Source organism: Theropithecus gelada, chromosome 1 (genome assembly GCF_003255815.1).
Source record: "Theropithecus gelada isolate Dixy chromosome 1, Tgel_1.0, whole genome shotgun sequence".
In the NCBI taxonomy this organism is placed as follows: Eukaryota; Metazoa; Chordata; class Mammalia; order Primates; family Cercopithecidae; genus Theropithecus; species Theropithecus gelada.
The window spans coordinates 63,375,415-63,387,158 of NC_037668.1; the positions used below are offsets into that span (position 1 = coordinate 63,375,415).

General features: G+C 51.3%; 2 protein-coding genes across 3 annotated transcripts in view; both read right to left on the bottom strand.

Annotated features, from left to right (window-relative positions):
- Positions 1-3,614: 3,614 nt before the first annotated feature.
- Positions 3,615-8,197, bottom strand: C1H1orf216 (chromosome 1 C1orf216 homolog). 2 transcript variants are annotated; one of them, XM_025365696.1, is made up of 2 exons: positions 7,682-8,197; positions 3,615-5,244 (listed from the first exon to the last, which is right to left on the bottom strand). In XM_025365696.1, exon 2 carries the CDS (start codon positions 5,201-5,203, stop codon positions 4,619-4,621), a length of 585 nt encoding a protein of 194 aa, XP_025221481.1. In that variant the 5' UTR covers positions 5,204-5,244; positions 7,682-8,197; the 3' UTR covers positions 3,615-4,618. The 2 variants fall into 2 exon arrangements, with proteins under 2 accessions (XP_025221481.1, XP_025221478.1); XM_025365693.1 differs by having other exon boundaries at positions 3,617-5,313; positions 7,659-8,197.
- Positions 8,198-10,183: 1,986 nt separating this feature from the next.
- CLSPN (claspin) overlaps positions 10,184-11,744 on the bottom strand; it is a 51,561-nt gene continuing 50,000 nt past the window's right edge. Inside the window, exon 25 of the mRNA XM_025391974.1 lies at positions 10,184-10,234. Coding sequence (XP_025247759.1) covers positions 10,184-10,234 — 51 coding nt within the window. The remainder of the gene's footprint in view (positions 10,235-11,744) is intronic.

The following is an 11,744-nucleotide window of genomic DNA, read 5'->3' on the forward strand; positions in this document are numbered from 1 at the left end:
TATGTGACAGGTATGTTCTAAGTCTTCTATATGTTAGATATTTATTTAAGCCTTGCAGCAACCCTGCAAAGTAGTTATTACTATTGTCCCCATTTTTTTTTTCTTTTGTGAGACGGAGTCTTGCTCTGTCACCAGGCTGGAGTGCAGTGGCGCAATCTTGGCTCACTGCAACCTCCACCTCCCAGGTTCAAGTGATTCTCCTGCCTCAGTCTCCTGAGTAGCTGGGATTACAGGTGCGCACCACTATGCCCGGCTAATTTTTGTATTTTTTAATAGAGATGGAGTTTCACCATTTTGGTTAGGCTGGTCTCGAACTCCTGACCTTGTGATTCGCCCACCTCGGCCTCCCAAAGTGCTGGAATTCCAGGCGTGAGCCACCACGCCTGGCCTATTGTCCCCATTTTAAGATGAGGAAACTAAAGCACAGAAAAATTAATTGACTTGCCCAAGGTCAAGGAAACATAAAACAATGGGGACAAGGTTCAAATCCAGGGTGTCTGGTTTTAGGGTCTCTGTTCTTCACCAGGGGCTGTGCTCAAAAGAGCCCTCACACATTTAGAAAAGGGGCTCCTGGCCGGGCATGGTGGCTCATGTCTGTAATCCCTACACTTTGGGAGGCTGAGGTTGGCCGACTGCCTGAGCTCAGAGGTTTGAGACCAGCCTGGGTAACATGGCAAAAACCCATCTCTACTAAAAATACAAAAAATTAGCCAACCGTGGTGGCATGTGCCTGTAGTCCCAGCTGCTTGGGAGACTGAGGCAGGAGAAAAATCACTTGAACCCAGGAGGTGGCGGTTGCAGTAAGCCAAGATCACACCATTGCAGTCCAGCCTGGGTGACAAAGTGAGACTCTTTCCAAAAAAAAAAAAAAGGCTTCTTATAAAAATTCACTCTCTTATGCGCTATTTGACAGAAGTCTCATTGTCAGAAATCTCCATTCAAATTTAGCCTTAGCCCTTTGCCAAAACATCTCTTAGTAAGTGGAATTTGCTAAAATTGGTTCAATACTATTTCTGTTTAAGTGTCAAGTGTGGAGATGACAAGAATTATTAACTGTTTCAGTGAGAAGTATACTTTGTGAGGTTTAAAATAAATATGTTGGCCAGGCACAGTGGCTCACGCCTGTAATCCCAGCACTTTGGGAGGCTCAGGTGGGAGGATAGTTTGAAGCCAGGAGTTTGAGACCAGCTTAGGCAATATAGCAAGAAGCCATCACTACAAAAAAACTTAAAAATTAGCTGGGTGTGGTGGCACATGCCTGCAGTCCCAGCTACTCAGAGGCTAAGGTGGGAGGATCACTTGAGCCCAGAAGTTCAAGGGTACGGTAAGCTATGATTGCACCACTACGCTCTAGCTTGGGTGATAGAGCGAGACACTGTCTCCAAAAATAAAGAATCAGCCGGGCCCGGTGGCTCACGCCTGTAATCCCAACACTTTGGAAGGCCAAGGCAGGCGGATCACGAGGTCAGGAGATCGAGACCATCCTGGCTAACATGGTGAAACCCCGTCTCTACTAAAAATACAAAAAATTAGCCAGGCGTGGTGGCGGGCGCCTGTAGTCCCAGCTACTCGGGAGGCTGAGGCAGGAGAATGGCGTGAACCCGGGAGGCGGAGCTTGCAGTGAGCCAAGATAGCACCACTGCAGTGCAGCCTGGGCCACAGAGCGAGACTGCGTCTCAAAAAAAAAAAATAATAAATAAAAAAAAATAAAAAATAAATAAATAAATTCAAATAAAAATAAAATACAGTATTTCAGATCTGTGAATTTTGGTATCCCTGGGGATCCTGGAACCAATCCCCTCAGATAACAAAGGATGACTATATGTTATAATTACATGTGTGTCAAAACCATCTAAGGACCTGAACTCATAGTCATAGAGTGCCCTTCAGGGAAGTGGTGACACAAGGGTACAGTTTTTTGTTTTGTTTTTTTGAGATGGAGTTTCCCCTCGTCGCCAAGCTGGAATGCAGTGGCATGATCTCTGCCCACTGCAACCTCCGCCTCCCAGGTTCAAGTGACTCTCCTGCCTCAGCCTACTGGGTAGCTGGGATTATAGGCACACAGCCCCACACCTGGCTAATTTTTGTATTTCTAGTAGAGATGGGGTTTCACCATGTTGGCCAGGCTGGTCTTGAACTCCTGACCTCAGGTGATCCACCCATCTCAGCCTCCCAAAGTGCTGCGATTTCAGGTGTAAGCCACCGTGCCCTGCCCAGTGTACAGTTGAGTATGTGCGAGTGTGTATGGTATGTGTCCCTCACAATTCATTTAGGCCCAAAGGTGACACAGGACAAGGACAATCCCATTTGGGGCTCTCAGGGTAGAAGTCAAGTCTCCCATGTCACACTGGGAGGCCCCGAGAGACTTCTCCACCCCATCGGGTCGCCAGGCACAGCAGTCTAAATTCTTCAGTGTCTTTCCCCAAAATCACCTCCCTAGCTCCTAGTCCAGGACCCTACTCAAAAGGGGAGCTCAGATGGTATGGAAAAGAGGCCACCAGACAACAGGTAGAAGAAAAACACATACTCAAGAAATGTAATTCTCTGCCCCAGTTTATTTGTCTTGCGTTGGTCCAAAGGCCGGGTTTACACACTCAATATGTAAGAGCTACAGACAAAAAGTCTTCAGGGCCCACCCCTCACCCCCACTCCCTGGATCTTTCACTCATCCACCTGTCAGGGATGAAACTCTTTAGAGATAGACAGGAAGAGCCCCCCACTTTGCCGATAGGGAGACTGAGGGCCAGAGGCTGCATCAGTGACTTCCATGCCACTGTTCACCCACCAGTGTCCCCTCTTCATACCCCTGCTCACCCACCAGGATCTTGCATTCTCTTGGCTCCCAGGAACAAAAGAGAGCTCAGCTACCTTAGTCGTTGGTTCTTTCCAAGGCTCACCCACTCTGTAACTCAAGGAGCCTGCCAATCCCTGTTTGAAGGGCCATGCAGTGAAAGAAGGGGTTAAAATTCAGCATCCTAAGCATTTCCAGAGGCTTAGGCTGACACTGCCCCCTTCCCATCCCAGAAAGCCAACCTCTGGCTCCTCCTGACAGTCCGACTTCAGAGAAATGAACCAAACCAATTCGACATCCAATGCTTCTAAAGCCAGAGAGGCACAGCAAGGTAGAGGCAGAGACAGGGAAGCGATATTTTCCTCATCAGCTTTGGAACATCTTGTCTGTTCCTTGCAGGCTTATTAACATACATTGCTTTTCATCAGAAGCTTAAATCAACAGGGTTTGCGACAGCTCCTTTCCCAGTGGAGAGATGGTTTGTTTGGGAACTGGTATTTTAGAATTCCCGTTCTCAGGCCGGGCGCGGTGGCTCAAGCCTGTAATCCCAGCACTTTGGGAGGCCGAGACGGGCGGATCACGAGGTCAGGAGATCGAGACCATCCTGGCTAACAGGGTGAAACCCCGTCTCTATTAAGAAATACAAAAAACTAGCCGGGCGAGGTGGCGGGCGCCTGTAGTCCCAGCTACTCGGGAGGCTGAGGCCGGAGAATGGCGTGAACCCGGGAGGCGGAGCTTGCAGTGAGCTGAGATCCGGCCACTGCACTCCAGCCTGGGCGACAGAGCGAGACTCCGTCTCAAAAAAAAAAAAAAAAAGAATTCCCGTTCTCCTATTCTTCACAGGGTTCCACTATTGTCATCTCCCCTGTCCCCATCTCCCATGTGCCCAAAGGCAGAGTTCAAGAGGGACAGTCCCCTATGTCCTTCTCTGTCCCCACCCCCACCATCATCTCCATCACTACTCCCGGTTCCCCTTCCTGATACCAGTTCTCCACCCACTGCCAGACAAAATTGCAGCCAAAATGCCATGGCAGGCCAGAGCAGCCACTAAACCTCCTACAAGCAAAGCCAACATCAGGGACGATAGCCTCAGCTGAGCAAGTCTGGGTTAAGTGAGGGAAAGGGAAAGAAGAGGTGGCCTGGGAAACCCCAGGAGAATGGGTCAGCCACAACCCTCAGATAAATGATAGCATGCTAGCCCTCTGTCTCCAGGGAACAGTGGGGCCCAGTGGAGAAGAAAGGCTGCGGTAGGCCATGAGGAACACAAGGTGTGGGTGGATACCCCACAGTGCAGCTGGATATGTATTTGCACACACCTGCTCATGAGTCTGCCTGCAAACACACATGCTCCTAACATACACCTCCCATGCCTGCAGCCACACACGTGCACCCCTGCACACACAAGGGCTCCCTCACATATATCCAACACAAGCCTGCACACTCAAACTCACTCATAGACACACACATCTTCTGCATATACATCCTCATGCGCATATACACACACTGCTGGGTACCTGTCTACACACGCACATACAGATTTCCTCATTCTTCTTACATACTACACACATACATGTTCACTCTTACATGCTCACATATAGGTCTGCAGATAAATTAGCTTGTGTGTGCACATGTGCACACAGCACACTTAAGCTCATTTATACATGTTTATTCACACATTCCTATACACACCAGCCTACATGTTAGCACATACACACTCATGCCTACCTGCAATCATGCCAGCAAATAATTATGTACTTACGAGTGCACAACCTCACACATGCCTGCAAATATACACATACACCCTTGCACACTTGTGGAGACACACCCTTAGCCCTGGTCCTGGGGCCTGGATGGTGCTGCCCTCTGCTGGAGACAGCGAATGAGCTCCTTCCGGTTGTCTAGGATGGTGTCGAAGCTCTCCTGTAGTCGGGCCTGCTGGTCAATCAACTGATGCTGCAGGCCCCGGATCCACTGGAGCAGTGCCAGGCGACGGTACATCACCAAGTGCACGTGGTGCTTTTCTTTCTCCTGCTCTTTGTAGCGCTCCTGGGCTTGTAAGTGCTGCACAGCCTGGGCCACTGAGGGCAGAAGAGGATCGGGAGGGCCAAGGCCTTGCGGGGTCCCACAGGCAGGCTCAGGACTGCTGCTAGGGCTGTTGATACTCAGGGAACTGCTGGCATAGCCATTGTCCTCCAGAGGGGAGCAGACTGTGCCAGGACCACCCATCTTCTCAGGCTCAGCCCCGGGAATCTCTGCCCCCTCTGGGGGGCTGCGCACCCCTTCCTCAGGGGATCCAGGGGCCTGGAAGGCCTGGTTGTCAGAGGGCGACTCAGGGGAGCTCCTCCTCAGGATAGGTTCCACTCTGCCTGGCATCCCATGCCAATTCTCATTAGCATCCTTGGCACTTGCCATGAAGTTGGAGTTGTTGTCTGGTTGGAGCTCGGGCTGACATACTCCAGGAGGTGGGTCCCCCAGGAATTGGCCCCCCTCAGCTAGCCCTGGCTGGATGGCGAACATCTGGTCTGTAAAGGGAAAGCAGGAGACTGAGTCACAGTAGGACAGGGTGGGGTGCCTGAAGTCAGGGCAACTTAGCTGCAGGGACAAGGCTGAAAGCAAGAGCCCGACCACTCCCTGTCAAGCCCTTTCTCTTGACTCTGGTGACACTTCCCCTCACGGTTTTCGTCCTCCCTGTCTACCTGTTCATTCTCAGTCTCCTGCAGAGGGTTTTTCCTCAGTCCTCAGAGCCAGGCTGTCTTCTGATTTTGCACATTTCTCTCCAGAGGACCTCATTCTCTGCTGTAGCTTCAAGGACCATCATATGCTGATGACTCTCAGATCTGTCTTCAGCCCAGATCTAACTGCTATCCAACCCTGCAACCAATCATAGGCTCCTCAAATTCTACATAACCAGTCTGGGTGCGGTGGCTCATGCCTGTAATCACAGCACTTTGGGAGGCCGAGGCAGGCAGATCACCTGAGGTCAGAAGTTCGAGACTAGACTGGCCAACATGGTGAAACCCCATCTCTACTAAAAATACAAAAATTAGCCAGGCGTGGTGACAGGCACCTGTAATCCCAGCTATTTGGGAGGCTGAGGCATGGGAAGCGCTTGAACCCAGGAGGCAGAGGTTGTAGTGAACTGAGATTGTGCCACCACACTCCAGCCTGGGTGACAGAGTGAGACTTCATCCCTCTCCACCCCCTGCCCCCACCACCAAAATTCTATATAACCAAACAAGCTCTCCTTCAGTATCCTCAGCAAGATGGCTCCACCCTCCATCCAGAAGGCTAGGAGCATCCTGGGCTCCTCACTCTCCTTCCTTCTCCCATCTCATTGATAACCACATTCTGACCATTCTTCCTCTTCCAGGCCATTTCTGACCTGGATTATTGCCTCCGCCTTTTCACTGGTCTCTCTGCCCCCAGTTACAAATGTAAATTTCACTTGTCACCACTCAGAATGCCCTCCCTGAACTCCTGCTAAACTTCTATGTGGCCTACAAGGCCCTGTTTGATCTGGCCTCTGCTCACCCTTCCATACCTGCCTTTTGCCACTCTGTCCCTCCCATCATAGCAAACTGCCCAGAGATCTCAAAACACACCATTGTTCTTCTTACAGTATTCCTTTGGCCTATAATATCCTTCCTCTCCCCTCCCCTCAAAGCTCCTCCCTTCTCCACCCAGCAAATTCCTTTTTGTACTTCAAAATCAGCTGTAATATCCCCAGATCTCCATGTACCCATGTCTCTGAAGCTGTCTTGATACTGCCGCAATCAATATTACATAAACAAGCACGGTTAGTTATGCCTTCCTCTGGGTCCCCACTGCCCTGGGTACACTGTCTTATCCAACTTTGTGTCTGTCCCTGGCATACATGGTTGACGATCAGTGAATGTCTATTTAACTGGCAGTTTTGGTTTGTGGCAATGATCTTGTAATAGCAGTTTGTAATCTAGCTTGGACCTCCCCTATATATCCTCCATCATATTCCCCAGAGTCAGCCAGCATAGAGCCCGGAACCAGGCTGTCTGTGCATACAGGTACTTGCTAAGCGAGTGAATGGGAGAAGAGACTGCAGTGAATTTCCATGCTCAGGAAGCTACTCCCGACTCCCCAGGGCTGGAAGAGCTGGGTTCAGTTCCCTCTCCTACCCCAGCCAGGGAGCCCAGCCTTCCCCAGTGACAAGCTTTTCTTCTGAGCCTGCCCACTTCCCTCCCAATGCCTCTGGAACACGGCCACTATCTTGTGTCCCTGTCCCTAGCTTGCTCCATCCTGAGGCCCTGGAGGGAGGGCATACCACACCACTCTTCTCTCCTCCATAACCTGCTTCTAACCAAAATTAGGATTTGAATTGACAAAGGAATTCTACTGACCAAACAGCACTGGGATTAGAACAATTTAAGAGCATGAAGAGGAAGGATATTGTAAGTGGAGCCGGCACTGGGAGGCGCTCCATAGGTGGCATGGACCCTCCCCACCCCCAGCAACGGGCAGAAGTCCTGGGGAGAAGGGTGTAGGAACAGTTCCTTTGTAATCGCCCTCTAAGCAAGGCTTGTGGGAAGGTGCCTACAGATCTCCCCTCGCCCCAATTTTTAATTTTTCCTATACTTGGATGGGGCCATGAAGGAAGCTGGGATGGGGTGGGGGTGGCGCTAGGGATCACAGGGTTCTCAGAAATAGTAAAATAGGAACCCCGACACCCCAGGACTAGGTCTCCGCCCAAATAGGAGGCAGCCTCCTTTCCTGGCCTTGCGGGAGTGGGAGACCACCCCAGGAGGCAGAGACCATCCTTCCCTAGTCTCCTCGGAGGCCGCTGTGACTCCCCGCTTCCCGCGGCTGGGCCCCAAGCCCCCCGCCTCCGACTCACGGCCTAGAGGCGCCCGATCCGGCGCGTCTGGCTATGGCTCCGCTCGGCCCTGGTGGTGTCTAGTCCCTGGGCTGGGGGTTCCTCGGCCTGGGCGTCTCCGCGGTCCAAGCGTGGGTGCGGGGCTCCCGGGCAGCGCGCCCAGCCCCAGGTCCGGACTGCGGAGTCAGGCGGCGTCTGCGCGGCGGGGCGGAGCGGCCGGGCCCACGTGGGCCGGTTCGGTTTTCCGCGGAGCCGCGCGCTAGGCTCTGCGCCGGAACCGCCTCGCCCCCGCGCGGGGCCGCGTTGAACCAGGCCTTTCAGGTCCGGTGCTCTCTCCTATTGGCGTTCGCTGAGCCCTTCCCATCAGTTCACCTCACTGCGGACACCGTGCAATTTTCAAGTGAAATCTGATTAGTCACCACCTTCCGGCTTTAAACTCCTCTATGACTTCCCCACAGCCGGGACAACCCCTAAGGCAGCAGCCGCGGGGCTCTGCGCGTCCGGCCCTCCGTCTGCCTCTCCGGCTTTGTCCTCTACCCTCCCTCTCCGTAGCTACCCTCCCGCACGCCCCTTTCCGCCACGCGGCTTTGGCACGCACGGTTCCCTCGGTCTAGCAGTCTCTTCCCCCTCTCGATTTACTCCTATTTCAGCTCTCTTCTCGGAGAAATCTCTGACTCCCTAGATCGCATTCGTTCCCCCTTGTATGTCAGGGCACGTTCCTTTTCTTCATAGCATTTATCACAATTTGGAATTATATATTTCTTTTTGTGCTACTTGACTAAAGTCACGGAGACCGGGCGCGGTGGCTCACGCCTGTAATCCCAGCACTTTGGAAGGCCGAGGCCGGCGGATCACCTGAGGTCAGGAGTTCGAGACCAGCCTGGCCAACATGGTGAAACACCGTCTCTACTAAAATACGAAAATTAGCTGGGCGTGGTGGCGGGCGCCTGTAATCCCAGGTACTCGGGAGGCTGAGGCAGGAGAATCGCTTGAACCTGGGAGGTGGAGGTTGCAGTGAGCCAAGACTGTACCACTGCACTCCAGCCTGGGCAACAGAGTGGGACTCTGTCTCAAAAAAAAAAAAAAAAAAAAAAGAGAGAGAGAAAGAAGAAGATCCGGCCTGGGACAGGTCCCAGGGCTGATGTCCTGTACCTGGGATGGGGGCTCTCCACAGGACACAGAGCCCGTCCATGACGCCTGTGCAGTGGGCACTAGTGCTTTTGCCCAGGTGAGGAGGAACAAGGTTATAAAAAGGGTCCTGGCTTCCAAACTCCAGTGAATTCTTCTCAGAGCTCCACTCTACTGAAGCTTGATCCCCCTCTTTTGCACCCTGGGGAAATGTGAAGTTGGGGACCCTGTTTGGAATAAAAGAGAACAGAGTTTAGTAATTGCTGACCCTAATATATAAGGTACCCTCTTCCAGTTTCAACTTGATTCCAAGTCACCATTCTGCAACCTAGATACTAATTGGCAAATTGAATCACACCAAGAAATCCTATATGCAAAAACAGGGAAAATGGAAAAGAAATTTTTATGATTATGATGACTATTTTAAGAGGGAAAAGGAAATAATAAGAAGAAGGCAGAAGTAATTCAAACTTTGCACACTCCTCCAGCTAAGAAAATACAGGTGGAGATGTCAGCCTCATTTCTACATCAGATCCTGTGGCCTAAGTTCTCTCCCTTCCCTTATCCACTTCAGGTTCCCCTGGCCTTCAGCCTGGGGTGACCCAAATCCAAATCCTTACTGTTCGTGTTTTTTTTTTTTTTTTTTTTGAGATGTAGTCTCGCTCTGTCGCCTAGGCTGGAGTGCAGTGGTGCAATCTTGGTTCACCGCAACCTGTGCCTCTCAGGTTCAAGTGATTCTCTTGCCTCAGCCTCCCGAGTAGCTGGGATTACAGGTGTATGCATCACGTCAGTTAATTTTTGTATTTTTAGTAGAGATGGGGTTTCACCATGTTGGTCAGGTTGGTCTTGATCTCCTGACCTTGTGATCCACCCACCTCAGCCTCCCAAAGTGCTGGGATTACAGGCGTGAGCCACTATGCCCGGCCCAAATCCTCACTCTTAAAGGCTCTCAGCTTTGGTGATCTAGGGTTATGCAGTTCTCCCCAGACCACAGAGCCATAAAGTCATCAATTGTTGGCCGGGCGCGGTGGCTCAAGCCTGTAATCCCAGCACTTTGGGAGGCCGAGGCGGGTGGATCACAAGGTCAGGAGATCGAGACTATCCTGGCTAACATGGTGAAACCCCGTCTCTACTAAAAATACAAAAACCTAGCCGGGCGCGGTAGCGGGCGCCTGTAGTCCCAGCTACTCGGGAGGCTGAGGCGGGAGAATGGCGTGAACCCGGGGGGCGGAGCTTGCAGTGAGCCGAGCTCGCGCCACTGCACTCCAGCCTGGGAGGCACAGTGAGACTCCGTCTCAAAAAAAAAAAAAAAAAAAAGTCATCAATTGTTTGTTCTGCCCAGAATAGCCTTTCTCTGCCTCTGTTTGGACTCTGTCTCTCCCAGCTTAACCATGTGGGTCAAATGAAAGCCTGAAGAATCAAGGGATAGGAACTCCACTCCAGGTGAGCCAGTCGGAGTCTGGGATCTTCTGAAATGAAATTAAAGGAAGATGAGGCAGGGAAGAAACAGAGATGAGAGACAGAAGTTCTGATAATGGGCCGGGCGCGGTGGCTCAAGCCTGTAATCCCAGCACTTTGGGAGGCCGAGACGGGCGGATCACGAGGTCAGGAGATCGAGACCATCCTGGCTAACACGGTGAAACGCCCGTCTCTACTAAAAAATACAAAAACCTAGCCGGGTGAGGTGGCGGGCGCCTGTAGTCCCAGCTACTCGGGAGGCTGAGGCAGGAGAATGGCGGGAATCCGGGAGGCGGAGCTTGCAGTGAGCTGAGATCCGGCCACTGCACTCCAGCCTGGGCGGCAGAGCGAGACTCCGTCTCAAAAAAAAAAAAAAAAAGAGGTTCTGATAATGTTGCAGACCCTGTTTCCTGAATCTAAATTTATAGTTTTGTGTGCCTTATTTTGCCAAGCCTAACTTGAGTGGAATTCTTTCACCGACAATCAAAAGAATGTTGATTAATACAATAGCACAAAGTGGTGACCCCAGGGTCTCTGGGTTCCACTCACCCACCTCTCAACCCTTATTAGGTAGCAGTAACTCCCTTTCTCCTTGAAAGCCATTATCAGTCCAGTCTACACTGTGACCACCCCCTTCTATTCCTCTAGTACTACCAGGAGCCTGAAATCCGAGAGAATCATCTTTGTGTTTCTTGGTTAGAAACGTTCCTCCCACGATGCTATCACCATCTTTTTTTTTTTTTTTTTTTTTTCCCAAGACAGTTTCACTCTGTCACCCAGGCTGGAGTGCAGTGGCACGATCTCAGCTCACTGCAACTTCCACCTCCCAGGTTCAAGCCATTCTCCTACCTCAGCCTCCCGAGTAGCTGGGATTACAGGCACGTGCCATCACACCCAGCTAATTTTTGTATTTTTAGCACAGACAGGGTTTCACCATGTTGGTCAGGCTGATCTCGAACTCCTGACCTCAAATGATCCACCCGCCTCGACCTCCCAAAGTGCTGGGATTACAGGCGTGAACCACCATGCCCGGCTGATGCTGTCACCTTCTGACCTGCAATACCCAGAATCTCAGAGACAAGAAGAAAACTCTTAGTCCTTTGGTACAATCATATAAGGTGCCACAACCACCTCTACCTCTTCTTCCTATGCATTCTGGCTGCAAAGGACAAAACATTATATACATTGATTTAAAGCCTATATTGGGCCTGGTGTGGTGGCTCACACCTGTAATCCCAGCACTTTGGGAGGCCGAGGCGGGCGGATCACTTGAGGCTGGGAATTCGAGACCAGCCTGGCCAACATGATGAAACCCCGTTTCTACGAAAAATACAAAAATTAGCCAGGCATGGTGGTGCGCATCTGTAATCCCAGCTATTCAGGAGGCTGAAGCAGGAGAATTGCTTGAACCTGGGAGGTGGAGGTTGCAGTGAGCCAAGATCGTGCCACTGCACTCCAGCCTGGGAGACAGAGCCAGACCCTATCTCAAAAAAAAAAAAAAAAAAAAAAAAAAAAAAAAAA

Coding starts and splice junctions, on each gene's coding strand:
- C1H1orf216 (XM_025365693.1), bottom strand. CDS start 5,308: ATGTTCGCCATCCAGCCAGGGCTAGCTGAGGGGGGCCAATTCCTGGGG.